We start from the raw sequence: 22,414 nt of genomic DNA on the forward strand, positions 1-22,414 counted from the left end.
TTAAAAGTCTTAACGGTGATGAGTGGATAAGTGGCGTGAACTCAGACGAGCCTGCTCACCTCCACGTTGGGCATGCGTCCGGAGTAGTTGGCTGCGGTGTAGCCGAAGGTGACGTTGGCGATGAGCTTGAGGCCGAGCTGCCTGGCGTCCAGCAGCCTCATCAGGGCCTTGTCCTGCTTGTGGGTTTTCATCGACTGCTTCACCATGATCCGCGTGTTCAGGATTTCCTCCAGCATGCTGGGCAGAACCCCCTTACGCACTGTGGGCTGGATATGAACAAGACATAGGTGAAAATTGTTGTGGGTCATTTAAGGTATTCTTGTAATTTCCCAATGAATTAAAATATCAGTTCGTTTTTAAGGCTAACTTCACACCGCAGATGAACATGCCCCAATTCTTATTTTTTCATTGCATGGAGGACAATGAGATACAACAATGGAATGAAAGCCAAATAGTCGACTTGATTGGTATTTGGGGAAACGCCTCAATTCAGTCAAAAGTCAAAGATACATACTGTAACCAAAATGTGTTTATAACAAGCAGGAGAAGCGTTACTGTTATCTGTCCACTAGTGTTTCTTTTCGACATTGCTCTCAGTTCATATTGGTATCTGATATGAGTTGCATACTAGAACGGATATGAACAGTCATCCAAAAAGATGAGATATGAGCAGCAACTTCAGAGCACCCAAGATGTTGATCAGCAGTCTTGTCGCAATTCTAACCATTTGTATTCAAAATACTGAGCAACCTTGAATATGTTTTGGTCCTGTGTGTGCAAGGCGGGATTCATGCATAACGAACACACCAGTGCTGTAGGAAGCAACAAAAACTGTATGGTGCAAAACTAAATATCTTCACAGCGGAAGACAAACATTGAATTCCTTTCTTTACATTTTAACCTAATCAGAGTCATTACTACACAAATCAAACATTTACAGTGTAGTCTACATAACTGATAGAATCCAATCATGTGTTATTTGACTGCTGAGACTAACAAAGCTACCATTTTGGTTTAAATAGCCAATGACCAAACCAGCTCTTGAGAAATAAAAACAGAGCCAGGCCAAACCTAATTTATTTTCGTGCCTTTTAATAGCTCCATCACACATCAGTGTTCACCGTTCTGTGGTTGCATGGGTGTGTGTGTGTGTGTGTGTGTGTGTGTGTGTGTGTTATGTAATGGGACTACAGGACCGGAGCCGGGGCGAGAGAGCGAATTAAGTAAATGAACAGAAAGACATGATGCATGGAGCGGGGTTTCTGTAGACGTGCTCGGCCTTCGCAGCGAGGTAATGAACCTTAATAAACCCTCTCTGCTGGACGGCTCGGACGGATGATTCATACAGCCGACTTGAACGATAAAGGGGCCGAATGTTTTTCCAGGACAACAGTAAGTGCTTGGTGAAATCCCATCATCAGGGTGCCGGGGGTCAGACGCGTCGTACCTTGACGAAGGCGATGCCGTTGGATGAAACGGTGATGTCGTTGCGGAGCTGGTAGAGGAGCTCGGGGGGGATCCGCAGGGAGGTGCAGCCAAACGTAAACTCATCGGGCCTGGAACGCAGACATACGTACATGTAAACAAACAAACACACACTCACACAGAACGTCTGGGCTGATATTCTAACTAAAACAAAAGCCTTGTCTAGCTCTTGGTGTTCTCTGCCAATATTACCAGGCTATTGGCAATATTGCAGTCTCTTGGTTAAGCTTCAAGAATCAGCTAAGCATCATTATAAATAAATTATAAAGAAATATGGAGAGAGCGTCTGTGGGGGTTTGCTCTTGTACATAGTGCCTAAAATCTGGCTACCACTTTGGCACTTTTGCACTTATCACTTTTATGACTGTGTTCTATCTTGTCTCTGTATTGAATGTCCTGTCTGTCTGTAACTTTGTGTTGTACTGCTGCTGTTGCCCGACCAGGTCTCTCTTGTGAATGAGACCCCGTGTCTCAATGAGATTACCTGTCTAAATAAAGGTTTAATAATAATAATAATTATGACTGTAAATGTAATGTCTTGTATAATGTAATGTGGTGCTGGTGTTGTTGGAGTTTATGTGCATGCTTGCTCTCACAGCCTGCAGAGAGGCTTGTGTACGTCTGTGACCTTTAGAGCTTCACCAGTGAGGTCTTTGCTCCCAGCAGGTCTGACCATGCTGCACTGGGCAAAGATGAAAGGTCAAGCCAAATGCACAGACCCTGGTACTCCAGGATCGGGGACTGGCTGTTGATCCAGTAACCCCACCTGTGGATTTGATCGGATGTTGAAAATCAGTCATGATGCCAAATTGTGGCTGTAATCAGCCTAAAAGTCATGTGCACAGCAAATTTTTCCAGTGTTCACAAGTGTTTTTTTTTTTTTGTGAGTGATTTGGAGTTGACAAATGCTGATTGGAGAGTTGTTTGTCAATTCAAACAGATGATATGGCTCTGGGCCTGGCCTCAAAAAGTGTTAAATTATCTCTGATGGGTGCTGCTGACTTGCAGAAACACTGGCATAGTGCTGATGTTTAACACTGGAGCATAACTCTAGCACAGTAAAATCGTCAAACTCAAATATCCACTATTTGGAAAAACTAGACCTACTCCTAGAATACAACTGCTAAATATAAAATCATTTATTACAAATATTTAGTAATCAGGCGACTAAAGACTATTGGTTACAAAACAGGCTTATGGCTGTAAGTGGGTCTGATATAGTGTGGGATTGTTGCAGCTCGGGCTGGGTATTCAAAAATGATTCCTATTGGTACTGAATTTAAGTTTTCTTCTTGTTTACGGGCATTTGTACTGAGGAAATTATCATCAAAAAAAAAAAAAAAAGGATAGCAGGTGCAAATGTTAAATATAAAATAATTTACTGTATTGCATAATGACATGGGCTTTCATTCAACAAAGAAAGGTATTGGAAAATGTTTAGAATCAGTATTGAGACTGAAGTACTGGAATTTAATTGGTATTGAAAAATGTCCAACTATACACCCAGCGCTAAATGCTGCCTTACGCTCCAAGGAGAGTGAAGAGGATGAAGCCCCTGTATGTCCACCAGGCACTGCTTTTTTTTTTTTTTTTTTTTTTTACCTCAGATTACTAGACATATGCATGTTGGAAGCACAGTTCATGGTTCCTGCTGTTGCTATGCAACTACAGAAATCCTCATGAAAAATCGAAATATTTCTTAACTTTGGCGCTTGCTGCTCTGAGCTCTGAAAACATGCAGAGCTCTCAGCATGTCCTTTCGATTAAAAATAATGAGAGAAGGAAGGCAGGGCTGCAAACACAGGTTACTGGCAGACATGCAGACTAATTGAATCTACAGTATACAGTACACAGTAGTATACAGTATACAGTTGTGCGTCCTTACGTTCCCAGGCTGTCCACATGGCCCAGGCAGGTGGAGTAGCAGTAGTTGTAGGCGATGACAATGGAAGGGTAGAGCGACTGGAAGTCCAGCACCACCACCGAGTTGCTGTAGAAGCGTGACTCGGGCTCCATCACCAGCGGGATACACTGCGGCGCCCTCTGCTGGGCCCGCTGCTGGATGCTGGGCGTCACGGGGATGTAGTTCAGGGGCTTCGCCACGCGCAGCATCATGGACTCAACGCGGTACTGTAGGGGGGAGGAGAGGGGGCAGGATGAGAAAAAAGTATACTTACAATTAACCTGTGAGCTGGTCAATTTTCTGTTAATGCTTACTTTTTATTTGTTGCTTCTTTAAATTGTTTTGGAATTATTATAATTTCTTTATTTTTACTATGCTGTGTTTTACTGTGATGCTGCTGATGACACAAATTTCCTGTTGGGGATTACTAAAGCATCTCTGTCTGTAGATCTATCCATTGATCTACCTATCCATTGATCTACCTACTGTATCCATTGATCTACCTATCCACCTATCCATACAACTATCCTCTATCCATCAATCGGAAACTAGTTCTGAATCTCTCTATATTGCATCTTTTATAGGTACCAGGGTTGAGGTCAATTCACATTCAGCTGATCAAGTCAAACTGACACTGCAGTTTACATAAACAAGTTCAACATGTTGTCCCCCATGAATGATGCAGGCACTCCATGGGCCAATCAGTAACAAGATGCATCATCCCTCCAAGTTTCATTAAAATCAGACTGGTGGTGTAGCAGTTTTGGCCTTTCAAAGTTTGAAATTTTGACCTTTAATTATAGCGTCCCCATTAGACCAATCAGTTTATTTTTTTAAACAGCAGAACAGAGTGCCAAGATGCATCATCCCTCTGAGTTTCGTCAAAATCAGACCAGTGGTGTCTGAGAAATCACCTGAGATTTCACATTTGACAGACAGGTGACGCAGCCCGACCCATCTGATTTCATCGTGTGGGGGACAACAATAAAAACAGAGCCTGCATTTTCAATCATATCTTGATAGACTGGATATGAGGACCATGTTAGGACATTTCTAGTCTTTGAAACTTCCTGAAACAAAGCCCCTGGCTCGGGTTGCTACCTGTGATCCTCTGGTCAGAACGTGGTAGAACTGGATCCCGAACACTCTCGCCAGCTCGCTGGTTCTGCCAACGATGTCGTGCTGCTGCAGGAGCTGCATGGTGCCGCGCACACGGCTCACATAGTGGTCCACCATCTTCCACCTGACACACACACACATCATAATAAATAATAATACATTAATAAACTTTAATAAACTATTAAACTAAATTCGAATCAACTTCATTAACATAGTTCTCATCTAAATCCAGAGTTTACAAAGTGCTTTAGAAAAAGGCATAAAAACAAGGAATGGTAAAATATATGAAAAATTTGATAAATGCACACACACACAGTTTGAACAGCTTGCATTCATAATACCTGATCAGAGGTATCAAATCTATGATTCATTAACCAATCATCATCATTTACTTTGACCGTGAGAAAAGTCAGAGGAAACATAAGCACACATCCAAAAAAACCAAGGAGTAACAATAGTCTAAATCGATTTCAACAGGACCAGCAGAATCCGACACTTCCCCCCAAAAAAGAAACAGCCAGAAATTAATAGGTACAGAAACTCCATTTTGTACTTTTTGCAGAATGAATTCCATCGGGTTTCATTCATTTTTAAATGTATGTGATTATTACCTCCGCCAAGGAGGTTATGTTTTCGGTGCCGTTTGTTTGTTACCTCCGCCAAGGAGGTAATGTTTTCGGTGCAGTTTGTTTGTCTGTTAGCAGGATTATGGAAAAACTACTGGCCCGATTTTCATGAAACTTCATGGAGGGTGTAGCATGGGCCAAGGAAGAACCCATTAAATTTTGGAGCGGATCCGGATCCGACTCATGAACAAGCAATAATAGCATGAACCTTGACGGAGGTCTGCGCTCTCCGAGTGCCCTTCTAGTTCTATATTGGATTGCTTCGGTGTATGTATACATCCATTTAAATATATGAGAGGAGAATAAAAAAAATACTGTCTGCACCAGTGGTCAGGGATGTTATTGTACAAATAAAACAGGAAACAAAGACAGAGAGTTGTGTGACTTCAAAAACATGAGAACTCACAAAAAAACAAACCATGAAAAATAAAATAACCACATCTCTGCTTGGTGTTGGCACAAACCTGTAGAGGTCGGTGTTGTGGTCGAACCAGTCAGACAGCGTCCGGGGGCTGTAGAGGGGGAAGCGCTGGTGGAGCACATGGAAAGCCACGTTCTCAAAACTGTAGTTGTTCAGCGTCACCTGGAGGGAAAATAAAAAGAGCTGCTTAGCTCTAAATCTCCTGGAGGAAGCCCTGAACAGTTCCCACCATGACTTTGTCTTGACTTTCCATAACTAATTTGGAGCGCCAAGAAGAGCTAAAAGTTTTATTCCTTCCTGGTTTGTTAATGTTGTTTTTCAGCTCAGAAAAGTGCTGAAGTGCTGAACAGTCTGGTTCCCACCACAGTTGGGTTTGCTGTGGAGAGAAACAGCTGAAAACAATTATTTAATGCAATGAATGTGTGAAACAAGTTGGGAAAAAGGTCTGGTATACTCCTATAAAATGAACCATTTGTGAGGTTGCCTGATATCCCCTGACTTTCAATGATAATTCATCAAATTTCCTCACATTCCTGTCTGGAATACGCCTTTTAAAATCCCATGATATTTCAGAAATCCCATTACCAGTGGGACCAGGGATGGAAATCAACAGGTGATTGGGGCAAAAAATGCCCTTGAAATTTCATAAAATGCCTGTGAAATTAGAAATGAAGGGGCATAAAATGCCCCTAACAGACAGTACCCTGTTTTTTGCATTTCACCCTGTTTACATTTTATTTGTTGAGTTGTTAAATATTCACATATGGGCCACCGTAGGTGATTCCGGAGAGCCAATGTACAGGGGAATCGTTCCAGTGCATTCTGGGTGAGAAAAATGGAGCAGCTTTTGATCAGAAAACAACCGAGAACGCAGCCCGAAGCAGCAGAAAATGTTGGCATCATGCAGCCAGCAGTAGAGGAAAACACCGACCACACACAAACCACTGCGTCGACAAAAAATAAAACAACCAATATTGTAAAAAACTCAATCAAGGGGTGGAAGATGGAGCAGTGGGAAATAAGTTAAAACTAATCTTAGTGGTACAAATTGAGTGTTTGTTTGCCCATGTGCAATGCAAATGTTTTATTTCATAGTTCAATAATATTGCCCCTGAAAAGCACCAAAATGTCCCCCCAAAATAAACAGATAAAGTGGGTAAATAATGCCCTCTGAAGAAAAAAAAGGAAGTTAATTCCCTGCTCTGGTGGGAACTAAAGTACAGAAATGACTGAAAGAAAGTAGGCCATTAGGGGGGAGGGGGTGGGGGTGGGGGGGCAGATGAGGTCGCGTTCTGTCACCCACCTCAGTCTTCATCACCCTCCACAGGTTGAGGGTGATGCGTCCGATGATGTTGATCTCGGTCATGGTGTCGGCTCCGTACTCATCCCTGTCTGCTGCGAAGCGATTCTCTCTGGAGTCACCTGAGGACAAGCAGCGAGCCAGACAGCCAATTACAGAGCAGCAGGAGGAGGAGACGCCCGAGGCAGGCCACTCAGCTGGCACACACACACAAACACACACACACACACACACAGACAGAAGTAGACACTCACATTCTCACACACATTCTCACATACAAGGAGACACAGGTACTGTACATACTTACATATACACACACATTTGTACTCTCATGTACAATCATAGACACCCACACACGCATACATACATACATACATACAAGCACACACATATGCACAAGTACACACACACACAGACAGGAGCACACACACGTTTGTATTTATAGACGTACACACACAAACACGTACACACAGACACACTTTCTCTTGACCCGGATTTAATGACTTGTTTCAGACTGGAGCGAGGGCGCTATTTGAGGTTTTGCTTGAAAACAAAATACAAGGGCACCTAAACTCCCACACACACACACACACACCACACCAGCACACACACACACACACACATACACCTTCAATTTGATAGGACTTAGCTCTCAGCACCCACAGCTCACACTGTCAGATTCAATAATCCACCAATAATTACTTTTGCAAAATCCTGCACATGAGAAAAATGCGGCTATGCGCTCGACAAGCGGCCGCATCAATTTATGGATTTGCCCTAGCGTGTCGCAGCCTCTTTTAGAAAGAGAGGAACTTAATATTCTGCCATCAGCCAGGGTTTACTGCATGGAAAAGGGCAGAGCGAGTGCTGCTGTGGCATGCTGCACAAAATGGCAAGCTTAGCAAGTTACTTCATCTCAAGACCAGAACCATTAGATGTAGGTAGGTAGGAGAAAACTGAGGTAGTGTTTGTAGCACAATAGAAAATCAATAAACAATAAAAACATATTAGAATACTGAAGGTGGCAAAAATGAACAACAAAATATATTTTAAGCTATATTATTATATTTTGAGGTGAGTTTGATAAGTCTGAATACAAGATAGAGGTTCCTGCACGTTTTCCATGTTGAAATTCAATCTTTGTTCGAGACCTTTCAGAATTTCATGATTAGATTCGAACATTTTGTTCAGTGTTCAATATGACACGCTGATAGCAGGAGGGCAATATGACTTAACCAGGCCATAACAGACCAGCAAATACAATCTATGAACTGATAGTGGGCTTACAATTACATAGAATGTGTAGCCATGCATGCTGCCCCTTTCATCTTGAAGCCATTGGATGCAGATTACCACAATGCCTTGAACACCCTGTGACTGAACTGCACATTTTGTCATTTTTTTTGCTCTCAGATCTAAATTGACAAAGACAATGATCTCAATGAGACAGCCTGACTAAATAAGGATAAATGAGATGAAAACGAAACAAAATGTATCTCATATGTACAGTGTTTCCACACAATTCATCTTTTTGCCCACAAGACTAAAAGAGTATTCCATTTATTTTCCATACGTTTCAAGGCCTGTGTTGAACCCTGAAGATAAAAATAACTTGTTTAGGCTTATAGTTTTGCAGTGCAGAAATGGCGGCCTTGGTGACTGCCAGCCCTACCTGGCACCCGCGACAGCTGCTGGCACAGGTCCGCTCCCAGTGCAGAGGCACGCTGGAGGAGGTAGCCCCAGGAACGCATCTGCACCTCGTAGCCCACCAGGATGTCTGGGTCAAACCTGCCAGGACAAGGCCGCATTAGCACCATGAGTTCATCTCTTAAATCCTATACAGCTTCTTTTGGAAGAATTAAAATCATGAACTAAAGTCTATCATTCAGTATCTCTGAGATATAGAGGATCCAGTCCAACCAAGTAATGAAGCTACATGCCTTCTTTTCAGAACAACTAGATTTGTTTTCTATTTTTTGTCACCACTCATTTTATGGTAGTAGGTGTTGCTTTTTTCAAATCCTATTTTAGAATGATACGTATAGACTAGAGACATATAGACTCCCAATTCCCCTTCTGAAAAGGTCTTGAGTGATGTTCTACTAGTGATGCATATTTGCAGATGAGCAAGTATTAACCTGCAAGATTTTTGTATGGGTTTTGCCATGACATCCTCTCCCATTTAAGAGCGAACGGCATGTATCGGGGCTCCACTAACATCTGCTTGACCACACACACACACACACACACACACACACCTCCTCATGACGGCGACCAGTTCCTGGAAGAGCTGCTTCTCGTCACTGGTATATGTCACCTGCAGCCCAGAGACGCCCGACCTGACCAGCAGGGGCGCTGTTGCTTGGTGACCTGGTGAGGGCATCAATACAGATACATGAGCCTGGCTGTACAAAGGCACAGACCATTTGATTTTGAACTCTTTGTGGCACGAATGTGACCTTTCCATGGCTGCCTAAATTATTATTTTCACATAGAGCTGGGTGATATGGTTGAAATCCATATCACGATAATCATAGGGATTTTTTTACGATAGATAGAAATCATGATAAAATCACCATATCATCACGTTTTGATTCCACTAAAAAATGATAAATGGTGATATTGAATTATTACCAAGCCCCATGATTTCCACTTAAACTTGGTTAAATGATGTTGCACATAAAAAGAAACATTTTTGAATGTGTTGTCAGTATTGAGTAAGGATAATACATTTTTATTGAATAAGGTTTGTAAGATGTTTCACCATAGGGTGGATCAAATGTTAAGTACTTGGACAGTAAAACAGAACAAATATCTCTCTCTCTTGAGTTTCACCTTGGTCACAGCTTTGGTGGTCTTTGTTCACCACAATGGCACCGGTCAGCTGGGTGCTGTCTGAGTCTGGCAGGGGAGCGTCAGAACTGAGGCAGTAGAATAAGGCACATATGGGGTCAAACTCCGGGTCAGGTTCGAGGTCGCGTCGGGTTCGTGCGTGGAGCTCCATGCCCATCAGCGTCAGGTACTGGACCTGAAGAGGAAAGACAAAAAAAAACATGTGTCAACAGGAGAAATCAATCCAAAGAGTTGGAGACTTGGATTCATGGTTATGGTTATGTTGATGCTTGTTGAGTGAGAAAAGAATGGCTTTTGTGAAGGGAAATGAGTCTGGGAGAGTCTGTGATCATCTTCTGTCATAGGCTGAAAAGTAATCTTGAAAAGAAGTATGTCAGGTCACCTTCTCTCTATTGAATCATATCACCTCTCCTCTGTTCACTCTTGCTCTCAGAAATCCTTATATCTCCCTCCTTAGCTCCTATTTCTTTTCCTAGCAATTCTCTCTTACATGACCATTCTTCAGTAACAGAAATATTGCCAGGATTCTGTGGGTTTGGCCATTTCACTCCTTACTAATGGTTACTTATAAATTTGGTGATCTAGTAATTGAAGCTTATTTTACTGTTGCACTCATTTTAAGTCCTGTGGATAAGAGCATCAGCTAAATGCCTCAAATGTAAAATATAAATGGTTTTCATGAACTTCCATGGAGGATGGGTTTTAGTGGTAAAAATAAAATCCACTTAAACATAAGTTTGTGTGCCCAGAGATGCTCGAGTGGTTAAGTCCGCTGCCTCTGGAACCATGTGTGCCCCTACTGGCCTAGGGTTAAATCCTGCCAGGACTTTGTCGCCTGTGTCCTCTCCTACTCTCTGTCTCCCTCTCAGCTTCCCTACTCTCTGAATTAAAAACAAAATACTAAAGGTGAGTGGATTGCCCATTTTACATGGAGTTTGAACACAACAGTTCCCATAGAGCAACACTAAACTAAACTACTCAACTCCACATTGATTCCATCTGGAAGTGAATGTTAGCATTTGAAGGTCTTAAATGGGACTGATATCAGCTTTAAGCAAACAACACCTGCCTTTCAACCCAAAACCACAAAAACAGAATAAATACCAAGAAAGATAAGGTTCTTCAGGTTTGCTTGATTTGTTTTTTTGTCAAATTTGAAACGCACAAAATTAATTTATCTACTATGAGTCAGTGAGTGGATGTGTGTGTGTAAGATGCTGAGCCAGATGTGAGAGTGTGAACTAAGGTGCATCTCACCTCATGCAGAGCTTTGGCATCCTGCAGGTTCTGCATGCTGACTTTGAAGCCGTACGAGTTGCAAATGCTGGGGCCCTCAATCTGAGAGTTATCTTTCTTTGGCACATTCAAAGCAGCAAACTGGTTCTGTGGAATACAAAGAGTACACGAGGCACATCTAAATGAGCAAAACAACAAAGGCAGATCAAATGAACAGGAAAACCCATTAAGGCTCTTTTCAAACCATTTATCGAACTAGATGAAGCACTGACATCAGTCGGGGTAACAAGCTGGGAGCGTAATATCTGGCATTTCTTCTGAGTCATTTCTATGTGCACAGCTCCACATTGGAAATCTAAAGCTGTGTCCCTAACGATGGGGGAATGTGGTCCGTGTCTAAGAGGGCTCTTTGATGTGGTGAGTGGTCTGAAGGAGCGAGACTTGTGGTCTGACCTTCATCTGTGTCGTCAGTAACACTCTTCTCAGAGGCTCCGCTTGGCTCCGTCTCCTCTGCTGGAGTTTCTGGGAAACAGGATCCTCTGGAACAGAAACGAGGATAGCAGGAGCAGTGAGGAGAGGAGCCACAGTGAATGTTAATAACACAATTGCATGCAGAAGATTTGCTCACATTAGAAATAATTTGATGAATTAGTCAACTGTGAGAAATTCAAAATCCTGGCACACTTGATTAGTCAATTATACAGCCTTTATTACTAGCAGCCATTAAATTTCTACACTTTGAGGTAGGACAGTAAAAAAAGTAGACAGCAGAAGCTCACAGTAGTCAGAGCACACATCATTACTATAATTACCCATTGTCCTGTTTTAGTGGGGCAGGGTCAAAGTGATAGTTGTTAATGGCCTGTACAGAAAATAAAAACCTTTCCTTACCCTCAGATATGGGGGTGCTGCACACTGGCTCCAGGTCTCCCTTGCTTCCCTGCCGCCTCCTCAGGAAGGGGGTGCTGTGAAGGAGGTAGGGACTAGTTCTCCCCTCTTCCTTGGTACTGGTGTGGAAAGGCGAGGGACTAAGGAGCAGATTCTCCCCTATCCTCTCTGGGGAGGTACAGAGTCGAGGTGACAGTGGCTCTGGAGAACTCCCACCTTGCCTTTCTTCCTCAAGCCTGTCTGGCTCTGAGGGGCTGGGCTGAGAGGACTGCTGCCATGGAGGCATCTCTGGGGACTCTAGAGAGCTGGTTTTACCATCACCACCTTTTCCTTCCTCCTCCTCAGGGTCCAGAATACCTACATCTGACACTGGACTCACCCCCGTGGGGCTAGGCTGAGAGCCTGCATTCTCAGGAGGGGATATGATTAAGGACAGGTTGCGTTTCCTGCTCCTTTGAGTCCTGATGTTGGAAAGCGCCTCACATTGCTCAACCCTCACTGCTGGGCAGCTGGAAGCAGCTGGCTGCTCAGTTCTGTCTGGATGCTCATCCACAACCAGCCCAACCCTCTCGCTCTTCAGCGACCCTGTCTCTCTCCTCCCTCTTTGCAAATTCTCGTACTGTTTCCTGGCTTCCAGCCACAACTGCACGCGCTCTCGGCTCGGTGGGTTCTTGCAGGGCAGAAGGATGACCTTCTGGTCGCTGGCCGAAGACACACACTCAGCCTGCTCTCTGCTCGTCTCTGTGGCCTCGGCTCCCTGGGCGTGGGAAGATGAGGTAACAGAGGAGCAGGTCATGGCTGAGAAGGCTGTCTTCCAGAAAAGGAGGCCCTCCAAAGACAAGTCCCCATTAAACTCTGCTAGCTCCTTGGCCATTCTGGTTCCCACTGTCAGCTTACGACCACCAACCTCCCTGGAGAGGAAATAGGGCAATGTGATTAATTGACTTATTTACATTTTACACCTACTATAATTCATCATAGCCTTGGAAGCACAGAATGTATTATGCTAAATCTAGTGATGAACCGTATGGAATATTTTATTGAATAAAGTCCTCTAGATGGCATAAAATAGAGCTATTTCTTAGAATATATCTATTCATATAGGATACTTTACAGATACATTTTGTAGTATGTTTTCTATGTAAATTAAGAAGCACATGCATGCTTTTCAGATGCAGGACGTAAAGGTAATTATTGTTGAATTAAGACAAACAGTTTGTGCAGCTACTGTATATAGTCTCACATGGGTTTCCCTGGGGCGTCAGAGGGGTCGCTGCAGAAGGGCTCCTGGAAGGTGGCCTCGGACATCTCCAGGTCCAGCAGGGTGCTGAGGATCTCGTCTCGGCTCGGAGGGGACATGAGGGGCTTGAGGATGTGGGCTCCCCCTCCACCGCCCCGCAGAAACTGGCTCGCCCTCACCTGGGACAGCGAGCTGATGGAGCGGGGAGAACTACTGGGCGTGGTGGATGTTAGTGCATCAATCCCCTCCAGCAGGTCCCCAGTTGGCGAGCCCTCATTGTCCACCAAGGACGCGGAGCTTAAAGGCAACGGTAGGACGGGGTCGAAGGCTGAAAAGAGCAGCTCTTTTCTCTCACAGTGAAAGTCTTGAAAGGGGCTGAGACCATGGCCTTTACCTAAAGAGTAACCCCACTCTCTACCCCTGATCTTCTCAGAGTCTAAGAAAGCGAGGTGATTTGATACCGACTCCCCATTCTCAGGCCTATCACAGAGGTCAGGACTGAGAGGCCCTGCTCTGTGCCAGTCAGCGCCCCTTTGAAGCTCCTCCACTGAACCAGACAGCCTATCAAGTCTCTTGTCAAAACCCAGTGCCAGGGCAGGGACCGCCTCCTGGGTGACATCACTCAGGAACTTGAGTGGTAAATTTTTATCAGTCAGGACAAACTGGCTGCCTGTGTACGGGCTGGAGAACTCGGTCTGGTCAATGGCATTTATGTCAAAGTTGTAGTTGTGAGGAAGCTCTGGGGACAAGCTGTCCTCTATAAAGTAGCAACTGTCCAGGCCTGGGTCTGACAGGAAGATGGGGCTGTCACCTGACATGTTGGCCTCCTGCTTCACTGGTAGATCTGGCTGACTGCTGCTCCCCTTGCCTTTCCTGCTTCTGGGCTTTTTATCCTTGGGAGTGGTAGATTTTGGGGCCCTGGGTTTCCGAGGGGTGGCAGAGGGGGCTTTTCTGGATTTAGCAGGTTTAGTCGTGGGATCTAGCAGTGCTGTGGCCTGGGCTATGGCAGTACTGGGGGTGTCTGTACCAACCGCTTGTAGAGGAAGGGCTTGTCCCTGCTGCCTCTTCTGGAGAAGCTTCTTGAGGACAGCCAAGCCAGAGGGGGTCTCGGACAGAGTGGGGATCTCCCCGTTCCTAGGGCCTGAGTGTGGGGAGGCTGCTGCTGAAGGGGCGCCTTTACTGTCTTCCAGTAAAGGTTCAGGTAGAGGTTTCACCTGAGCACTTGTGCACTCTTCAGGTGTAGCCTCTGCCTTTACCACAGTGGTCTGGCTACCTTCGCTCTGCTGATGACCTGGTGGTGAAAAGCTTTGGTTGACCTCCATTATGGAAGTCTCAAAGTCCTCAACCTTTGGTTCTATGTTCTGGGCTACTGAGTTAGAGTCTGATATGGATACAGTCTGGGAGCTTCCCTGGCTGTGGCTACCTGTGCTGACTGGCTGCTGAAAGGGAGGGACCTCTTGAGAGGAGTTCTCAGAAGGAGGTGGCTCATCCTCTGAGAAAAGGAGTTGGGATCCGTCTTTACTTAATGAAGAGCTTTCGGGTTCCTCAACCTTCTTTTTTCGCGACCTTCTAGGTCTTGTGGTGGCAGCAGAGCTGCTGACAGTCCCTTCAGCTGTCTCAGTCTCTTTCTTTCTCCTCCTTGGAGCAGCACCACTACTTTGTCTCGATTTCTCTTTTTTGGCCTCTTCTTCCTCAGGAGGCTTCCTAGCAGCCTTGCTCACTCTCCTTTTAGTGTTTGTGGATTTCTTAGGTTTAGCAGTCTGACTCTTACTGCGTGCTCCTTTGGTTGAAGGCGCTGTGGGGGGCTCGTGGAGAACAGAACTGAGACATGGGTCACTGAGTGGGTTAATCAGCTGCTCTGAGGACCTGCTGTCCATAAGAGGGTCACTGGGGGACCAACAGCGTGGGGGTGTCGACTCCGTGGGGCTCGGGGATCTCTCAGAGAGATAGCCCAGCTCTACCATCACATCAGTGTACTCTGAGTCATGGTCATCTGCTTGCTCACAGTAACATGGCCGAGGGGGCGGCAGGGAGGGCAGATATGGGCCTCTCTGACACCCTTTAGTCCTTTTGACCCTTTCACCCTGCCTGACTCGAGGTTTGGAGGAGTTGCTGACTGTTTTCTTAGTTGTTGAGTTGACCTTTGCCTTTCGTTTGGGATGTTTCTTAGCCTTTGGCTCAGTGATGGGAAACTTGACTGCAGAGGACTCTGGAACTTTGGGCCAAAAATCTTTGAGAGGGGCCAGTTTATTGTACTGCTCCATTTTATCTGGTGTCAGCAACACCCACTGCTCCTCCGCATTCACTTTGGTCATCTTCACCAGCATGTTTTTCTGCCCTTTGAACCTGTTGATGATGATATACTTGATAATGATAGGAGGTTCCTTCTTGCGCCGTTTCTGATACTTGAGCTCCTGCCCAACAGGGACATTGTTGTCTTTAAGTCGGTCCTTGATGGAGGGGGAGTTTTTAAAACGAGAAGTGCCTGAGTGTTCTCCATCCTCGCTGTCGTAGGTCATCTTCCGTTTAGTCCTCAAGGTGTATTTACTACCAGGCAGCCCTGACGGCTTAGTGCAGGTGACTTTACTGGGTAGTTCATGCAGTGGGCTTAGCCTGTCCTCCGCTGTGGCTTCAGCTGATTCAGACAAAAGGGAAACAGTGGTGGGGTTGGGGGCGGGGGGCTCTGGAAGTGGTTCTGTGCATTCAGTTACTGGCCTCTCCTCACTAACTGGCTTCTCCTTTGTGATTGGCTCTACCTCTGTGAATGGCTCATCTTTAATTGGCTTGTCCTCTTTTATTGGCTTGTCCTCAGTGACTTGCGTCTCTGTATCCGTACTCATTGGACAGGCAGGTTTGATGGAGGTGAAGCCGGTGCTAACCTGGCTGTCAGAGGTAGGGCTTTCATCCATGTTTAACTTGTTCCTCTGGGCTGCTGCTCCAGACCTCCTCTTACTCAGCTTTAGCCTGGACCTGCGAGGTTGGGCCTGTTCCAGCTTGCTGCAGGCATCAGTCGGCTTGTTGCCCCCAGCTTTCTTTCTAGTGAGGCAGTTGGAGAGGATGACGCTGGGGAAGAACTTGTAGTGCGCCTCCTGCTGGGCCACGATGGTCCTCTCGCTCTTATTCTCCTGATAGTCCTCGTACCTGATCTTGAGCTCACCGACATCTCCCTCCTCGCTGTCCTGGCCCATCTCTTCCTCCTGGGGGTCGAGGAACTCATCCTCCTCCATGGGAGAGGGGGCGGAGGGGATGTTCCTCAGGATGGGGCTTTTACAGTCCTTCTGGCTCAGTTCTAGCTCTGTCTTAGCTGAGCAGTTTCTCAACTCTGAGTAACACAGAGAGAAGGTCCTGTGGTTCTGGAGGATGGACAGACAGTTCTTCTCTACATTCTTTATGCTGCCATACTTCTTCCTGCTCTGTGTGATCTTTCTGTTACCAAACGGGAAGCTGTCTAGATCTGCCTCATCCAGAGCCATCGATGTCTTCTTCTCATAGGTGTACAGGGGCCGTACGTCCTCCTTGTCTACACAGATCTGAGAAACCTCAGAGTGGTTGGCCATCTTGCAGGGGATGGGATGTTTGACCGGCGGGATGTAGGGGATTTCTTTATTCACTTTGAACCCTGTTGAACATTCATTGCTGCTGTCCTGGCTGCTCTTTGAGAGAAAGTGCTTATCGACCGGTTCCTCCGTGTCCAGCGCAAGGGCTGGCCTGTGCTCAGGGTGTTTGCACTCCAGCAGGATCTTAGCTGAGGAGGGGGGCTCCAGGTGAACCGTCTCCACAGGGAAGGGGTTCCTCTTCACTAGAATCTTTTCTGTGACCATGAGGGAAGAGTGGGTCCTGGAGCCACTATCTGTTAACGATGAATCTAAGGATATAATAGAGGAGAACAGAGAAGCCTCAATAATAGTATCAGGAGTCAAACATAGATGCAAATCTTTAATTTCCATAGGACCAGTTGTTTTTCTACAAAACAAGATTAAATCGCATCTTTTAAATGATTGATTTATTGATAATATTTAAAACGTATGTAAAATGGCTATACAAATGCAATCTGGTGTAAGGACATTTATGCAGAATGTATGGTGGATTGCTGTGGGACTCAAATCAAATTTCTATTGTGCCACTGTTGTCAGATCTGTATTCAGATACCCTTGATGGAACGTGAATCTGCACGGGATGCGAGATAAGCTTCAGAGAAAACTGACATTTAAGTGCTATCTCAGTACACCTCACAGCATGGCACGACTCACCGCTGTTCTCGTCTGCAGCCCCGTCGAGCTGGGGGATGGACAGGTTGGCGAACAGAGAGTTGTTCCCACTCCATTCCATCTCCTCGTCTGAGGACTCCTGCGGTTCATCACTGAAGCCGTCCTCTGCCTCCTTCACACCGGGCCTGCACAGCCAGGGATGACAGGAACACTGATTAAACAATGCACAGGCACAGCTCACTGCGGACGACCTTCATGTGACTGTTCAGTATCTGTGTTTACTAGTGTTTGTACTTAGACATGGGCACTCAGACAAGCGCCCAAATGGGGAATGTAGAGCGGGTTGCCGTGTAAGCAAAATTGATATTTAAGTCAAATTTATCTTGATATTTTTGTTGTTTGTTTCTTTTATTCTTCCATTTGTTTTGAGGTGAGATGTCTTCATAAGCCCCCTCAGATTTCTTTTATCTCACCTGCACAAATTAGTAATTTGTTTGTCTTATTTTTAAATCATTGTATTTTATCACTATGTTTTTTGTATGATTTCACATCTTTTGCATCACTGTGTAAAAACTAAACTTAACTAAACTAAACTTACTTTGTGTTCATGGTTGTTATCCATTTGTCTTGTTTTATTTTATTTACTTATTTTAAATGGAGCTGCTTGTGATGCCAGTAATGCAGGGAACAAACAGAACAAATGGAGAGGGGATGTCTATTAGTTGAACAATGGATAAACCCCTGACTGAACTAGAAAACTGCAACGTTTTCATGAGATCTTTCTCAATAAAACAACCAAAACAAACTACATGCCTTCGTATGGATGAGTGTTCAGGAACGTCACTGTCCCAGCGCTGCGACATCATCATGCTGAGCTCCGCCTCTTCCTTTTCCAGCTCTGGCCCCACCTCCTCCTCGTCACTGTTGTAGTGACAGCTCCCAGCGCCAGGAAGTGACTGGGACTGGGAATTCTGCCTCATGGGGGTCCGCCGGAAACCATCGTCCTCCAGACCCGCCAGCAAGTCAACCATGCTGTGTTCTTGGCTGCTGTCTGCATAGAGAATAAAACAAAACATTGAAGAGACATTACATCAATTAACAGAAAGCAAGAAACACATTAAATCAATTTAATGAAAGTAACAGATTGTTTTAAGACCTCTTTAGTGGTTTAAGATGTTTTTAAAATGTCTTTTGGGAGTATCACAGCTCACATCTGCAGCCTTTTTGCAGTAGCCATTTTGTGTCCTCACTAGTAAATATTCAGTTTAAGAGGCACAAAATGGCGCACGTGAAAGCAAGATAATTTAAAAACCCTCTCAAAGGCACTCTCTGTAGCTGCTAATGTTGCACAGTACAGTTTACATGAGGATGATGATAATTACAGTACCTGAAGTTATAAGAACGTGTTAAGGATAATAGTGTACTATTATTAGTCCACTCCATGGCCCATTATGATTATAGTGCAGTGCCAGGTTCAATTCACTTTCAATCCATCCACTTGATGAAGTGGATTTTAATCAAAATTCAAACACTGACTGCCCCAGAGAGTGGTCACATCCAGCCTTTTATGAAATAACTGAGATGAAATGGTGTATCACTAGCTACAGCCTCTATTTAGCTTATTAAGTGAATTGAAAGTGAGCAGACCCGAGCTGTGTGTTTCTGAATAGGCTTTACTATAGTAGCTACCTAACAGGGGCGAGTGGTTGGATCTCTGGGAGAGTGGGAGGAAGGTCTGACTGCTTTCCAGGAGACTCAGGATGGCCTCCTCATCAACAACTGCCTCCTCTGGGATTTTACCACTGCTCCTCACAGAGTCTGAGTAGGGAGGGGAGGTGAGAGAGAGAAAATAAATACTGTTAGTGTCACCAAAACACACACACACACAGATAAACAAACACATACAATCAGGCACACACAGACACAGCAAGACACAATGACACACAGACACAGACAAGCACATAGTCCAGGTATTCATATCCACATATCGCACTCTGCAGTACAGCCAGGCAGACCTGTTGTGGATTCATACCAAGAGAAATAGCAGCAGGAGGTGGTGGACAGGCTGTTTGTGACTGAGATAATCTACAACGAAAGGTCCACCAGCAATGTTGAACACACACACACACACACACACAAAGACAGCAACGCAGTGGCAGCGGTATGGTTCAGCATGAGGCCAATATGTGTGTGTTACTGCTGTCCCTGGCATTTGCAACGCTCCTACGGGAGACTTGGCAGACAGAGGCTGCAGATTAGGCTAATGCTAATCACACAGTGTCACACTTTCAAACCCTGACTCAGTGGGAGCGATAGGGAGAAGTAAAACAAATGTCAGTTTCACCACCCACCTCTCCTGCCAACAACAGACTCAGACTAACAGAGCAATATGTAGAGGTAGGAAACAAATGTTCTTCAATGACAGCTTCAGTTCTTCCAAACAAAAAAGCTGTACCTACTAGAATAATAACACTATGGTGTTGCTTGCTTTGTGATCACTTCTGAGGGATTTCTGATTTGTAAGATATTAGTGGAGAGAGATGGGAAAAGATAGGACATGATTTGAATGGCAAGTGTGGGATTTGGACTTGGACAATGCAAGTGTTGTGTGTGTTTTAACCTGCTGAACTACAGCTCAAAGAGAGGGATGCACCAATTCCACTTAATCCATACCAATTCAGAACACAAAACAAAGCCCTGGTTGATACTGACTGAGTACAATCCAGTATTTTTCACTAAGACTAAGACTACTACTAAGACTTTGACCATTAGTTTGGTGTCAGGGGGCAAAGAATGACTGAGATATAATTAGTATTCCTCATTAGAAAGGTCCAAAATCCTTCTTTGTGTGAGTGGGCTCAGAAAATCAAGTCACTTTGCTTTGATTTATATTTTTTGTGCGTATGAGATGGTGACCTTGGGAAACTCCTTACCTCGCTGTGGGTCTCTGTGCACCTCCACCATGTTAGCGGGTGTACACTGCAGTCCCTCGGGGGTCAGGGAGTCGAGGTGGAGTGACAGGTCACCGGGGAAAGCTTCTTGTTCCTCCCCGTCGCCCACAGCCGATCCCGACTGAGTCCTGTGCAGAGAGGGACAGAGAATCAGAACGGTTCAGCATGACAGTCTGCTGAAGAAGGTGCAGTAGTGGTTTAACTGAAATATAAAAATCCACATGCATGCAACTTCATGAAAGAGACATTTAACAAGATGATAGTAATTACAGCCACAGTACGTTCAGTGAGAATAAAAAAAGACAGAAGAGTCCCAATTTTTTTTCCAATGAATTCCCTGTAGACACAGACTAACACTGCAATCTGTACTGCATTTATGTTACTACAAACTATGTGCAGAGTTCTATGCCAGGGTCCTATGGCTCAAAGGTATTGGGACGAAACTGATTAGTGGTTATTTATTATAGTATTACAACACAAAAAACACAAACTTTGATTCACTGAAGAAAGGTTTTCACCATGAAGACATCACAGACCTAGCAACCTTCCAACGCGCTGCATCTGCAACAGAACTGTCTGCAGTGGGAACAGATTCTCCCATTTTAAATAAATGAACTTCCATCTTAGAGCAATGCATTTGATGCATTAAGTGTGATTGAGGGGTAAGAATGGCAAGGAAGACACTTGACGTATAGCACCAACGGTGTTAGCAAGGTTGTCACCTGAATCACAAAGAGGAGGGCCTTCTGGTACAGTCATGTTTTATTAGCATCCCTTTACTGTGGCTCTTAATCAGAGAAGTGGCCTGTCTGCCGTGTGTGTGTGTGTGTGTATGTGTGCATGGTGGTGTTAGTGGTGTGTGTATGTGTGTGTGGAGACAGCAGTGTGTGTGTGGGTGGCTGCGCGAGTGTGGATGCGGGGGTGAGGGTGGGGGAAGTGCTTCGTATGGTGCTGTGTATGTCTACTGAGTGTGCTTGCATATGTGAGTGTGTGTAGTTGAGTGGTGTGTGACTGTGTGTGGGAGAGGGAATATGAATGGAAAACGGGCAGCCGGCCAACTGGGCTTGGTCTCCCTCCAGATCGCTCTCAGCTACAAGCTGCCTATCACGCTCCCTTACCCATGCTGCCCTGCTGAATCGCCTAGCAACTCACCACTTAGTAACTCTGAAATATTGAAATGTACACCAACAAACTGGAACAATCTTCGCAGGACTGGTCATAAAAAACAAAACACTACCTCCACTTTAGGTGCTACACCATAACTTTACTGATCCAAACCCTGTCTGGAATAAGGTTTTGTTCAGATCAGATTGGCCAGCAGCAGCCTACAGTTTAGTGCCTTGAGACCAGGCGGGCTTGTGATCAAAAGGTCGACACTTTGAATCCCAGACTGGGCAGGGGAAACTGAATGAGAAATGCTCTCAAGTGTCCTTGAGCAAGTGATTCAACCCTAAACTGTTCTGGTGGAGCTGCTCAGGGGCCAACAATAGACTGTGGCTGTAGTGAGCAGCTCCCAAGTGTCGATGTACCTGTTTGATTATGAAGCAGCTGGTGTAGCTGAAAAAAAGCATTAGTCAACTTTCCCTGGATAAATAAAACTTTAAAAAAAAATGATGAAATACACTGGAAACACGAGGGGCGGCAGGATGGAGAGACCAGCCTTCAACCAGACGACCCGGGGTTCAAATCTCTGTGTTGGCAAACATCCGCCATGCTAAAATGTGCCTGAGCAAAGCAATCATCAAGACTATGAATCCCTACCAGCTTCAAGGATGCTCATATGTAACTGACCCAACATGAGGAGGCAAGCGAAGAGAATTTCCCCACAGGGATCAATAAAGAATTAGATTACAAAAAGCGGACCAGAGCCTCAAAATATAGAACAAGCATGCATACATACATATTGTCTGTACAGTCTTGACTGTGTTGAAAATGATTCCCGCATTAACAGTGACATTTCAACAGTCGAACACAACAGCTCTGCTATTAGCTGGAACAGGCCCAGTCTGGGGGGGCAGCAGCCCAGAGGAACAAGGTGAACACAACTTCACCTCAATCCCACCCACCTGTCCAATCAGTACAGATAGAGAGGCTCCAGTCACAGAGGACGAGCCAATCAGAGCCAGGACAAATAATGTACTGCATTTTACTGCGGGTTACTGGAAAGTCTCTGTAACCACATGG

General features: G+C 45.0%; 1 protein-coding gene across 1 annotated transcript in view; it reads right to left on the reverse strand.

The window, feature by feature from the left end:
• The window catches only part of rev3l (REV3 like, DNA directed polymerase zeta catalytic subunit), a 74,062-nt gene that overhangs the window by 8,709 nt on the left and 42,939 nt on the right, over window positions 1-22,414 (reverse strand). The window contains exons 9-25 of the mRNA XM_071532536.1: window positions 20,213-20,358; window positions 18,969-19,097; window positions 18,093-18,330; window positions 17,322-17,464; window positions 13,075-16,936; window positions 11,835-12,742; window positions 11,397-11,482; window positions 10,965-11,090; window positions 9,690-9,882; window positions 9,113-9,224; window positions 8,527-8,642; window positions 6,858-6,976; window positions 5,598-5,716; window positions 4,490-4,631; window positions 3,371-3,615; window positions 1,448-1,556; window positions 60-266 (exon numbers count right to left, since the gene is read on the reverse strand). Coding sequence (XP_071388637.1) covers window positions 60-266; window positions 1,448-1,556; window positions 3,371-3,615; window positions 4,490-4,631; window positions 5,598-5,716; window positions 6,858-6,976; window positions 8,527-8,642; window positions 9,113-9,224; window positions 9,690-9,882; window positions 10,965-11,090; window positions 11,397-11,482; window positions 11,835-12,742; window positions 13,075-16,936; window positions 17,322-17,464; window positions 18,093-18,330; window positions 18,969-19,097; window positions 20,213-20,358 — 7,000 coding nt within the window. The remainder of the gene's footprint in view (window positions 1-59; window positions 267-1,447; window positions 1,557-3,370; window positions 3,616-4,489; window positions 4,632-5,597; window positions 5,717-6,857; window positions 6,977-8,526; window positions 8,643-9,112; window positions 9,225-9,689; window positions 9,883-10,964; window positions 11,091-11,396; window positions 11,483-11,834; window positions 12,743-13,074; window positions 16,937-17,321; window positions 17,465-18,092; window positions 18,331-18,968; window positions 19,098-20,212; window positions 20,359-22,414) is intronic.

Source organism: Centroberyx affinis, unplaced genomic scaffold, assembly GCF_046629955.1.
Source record: "Centroberyx affinis isolate AG114_WGS23_722 - 3 ecotype Tasmania unplaced genomic scaffold, CSIRO-AGI_Caff_v1 ptg002206l_1, whole genome shotgun sequence".
NCBI lineage: Eukaryota > Metazoa > Chordata > Actinopteri > Beryciformes > Berycidae > Centroberyx > Centroberyx affinis.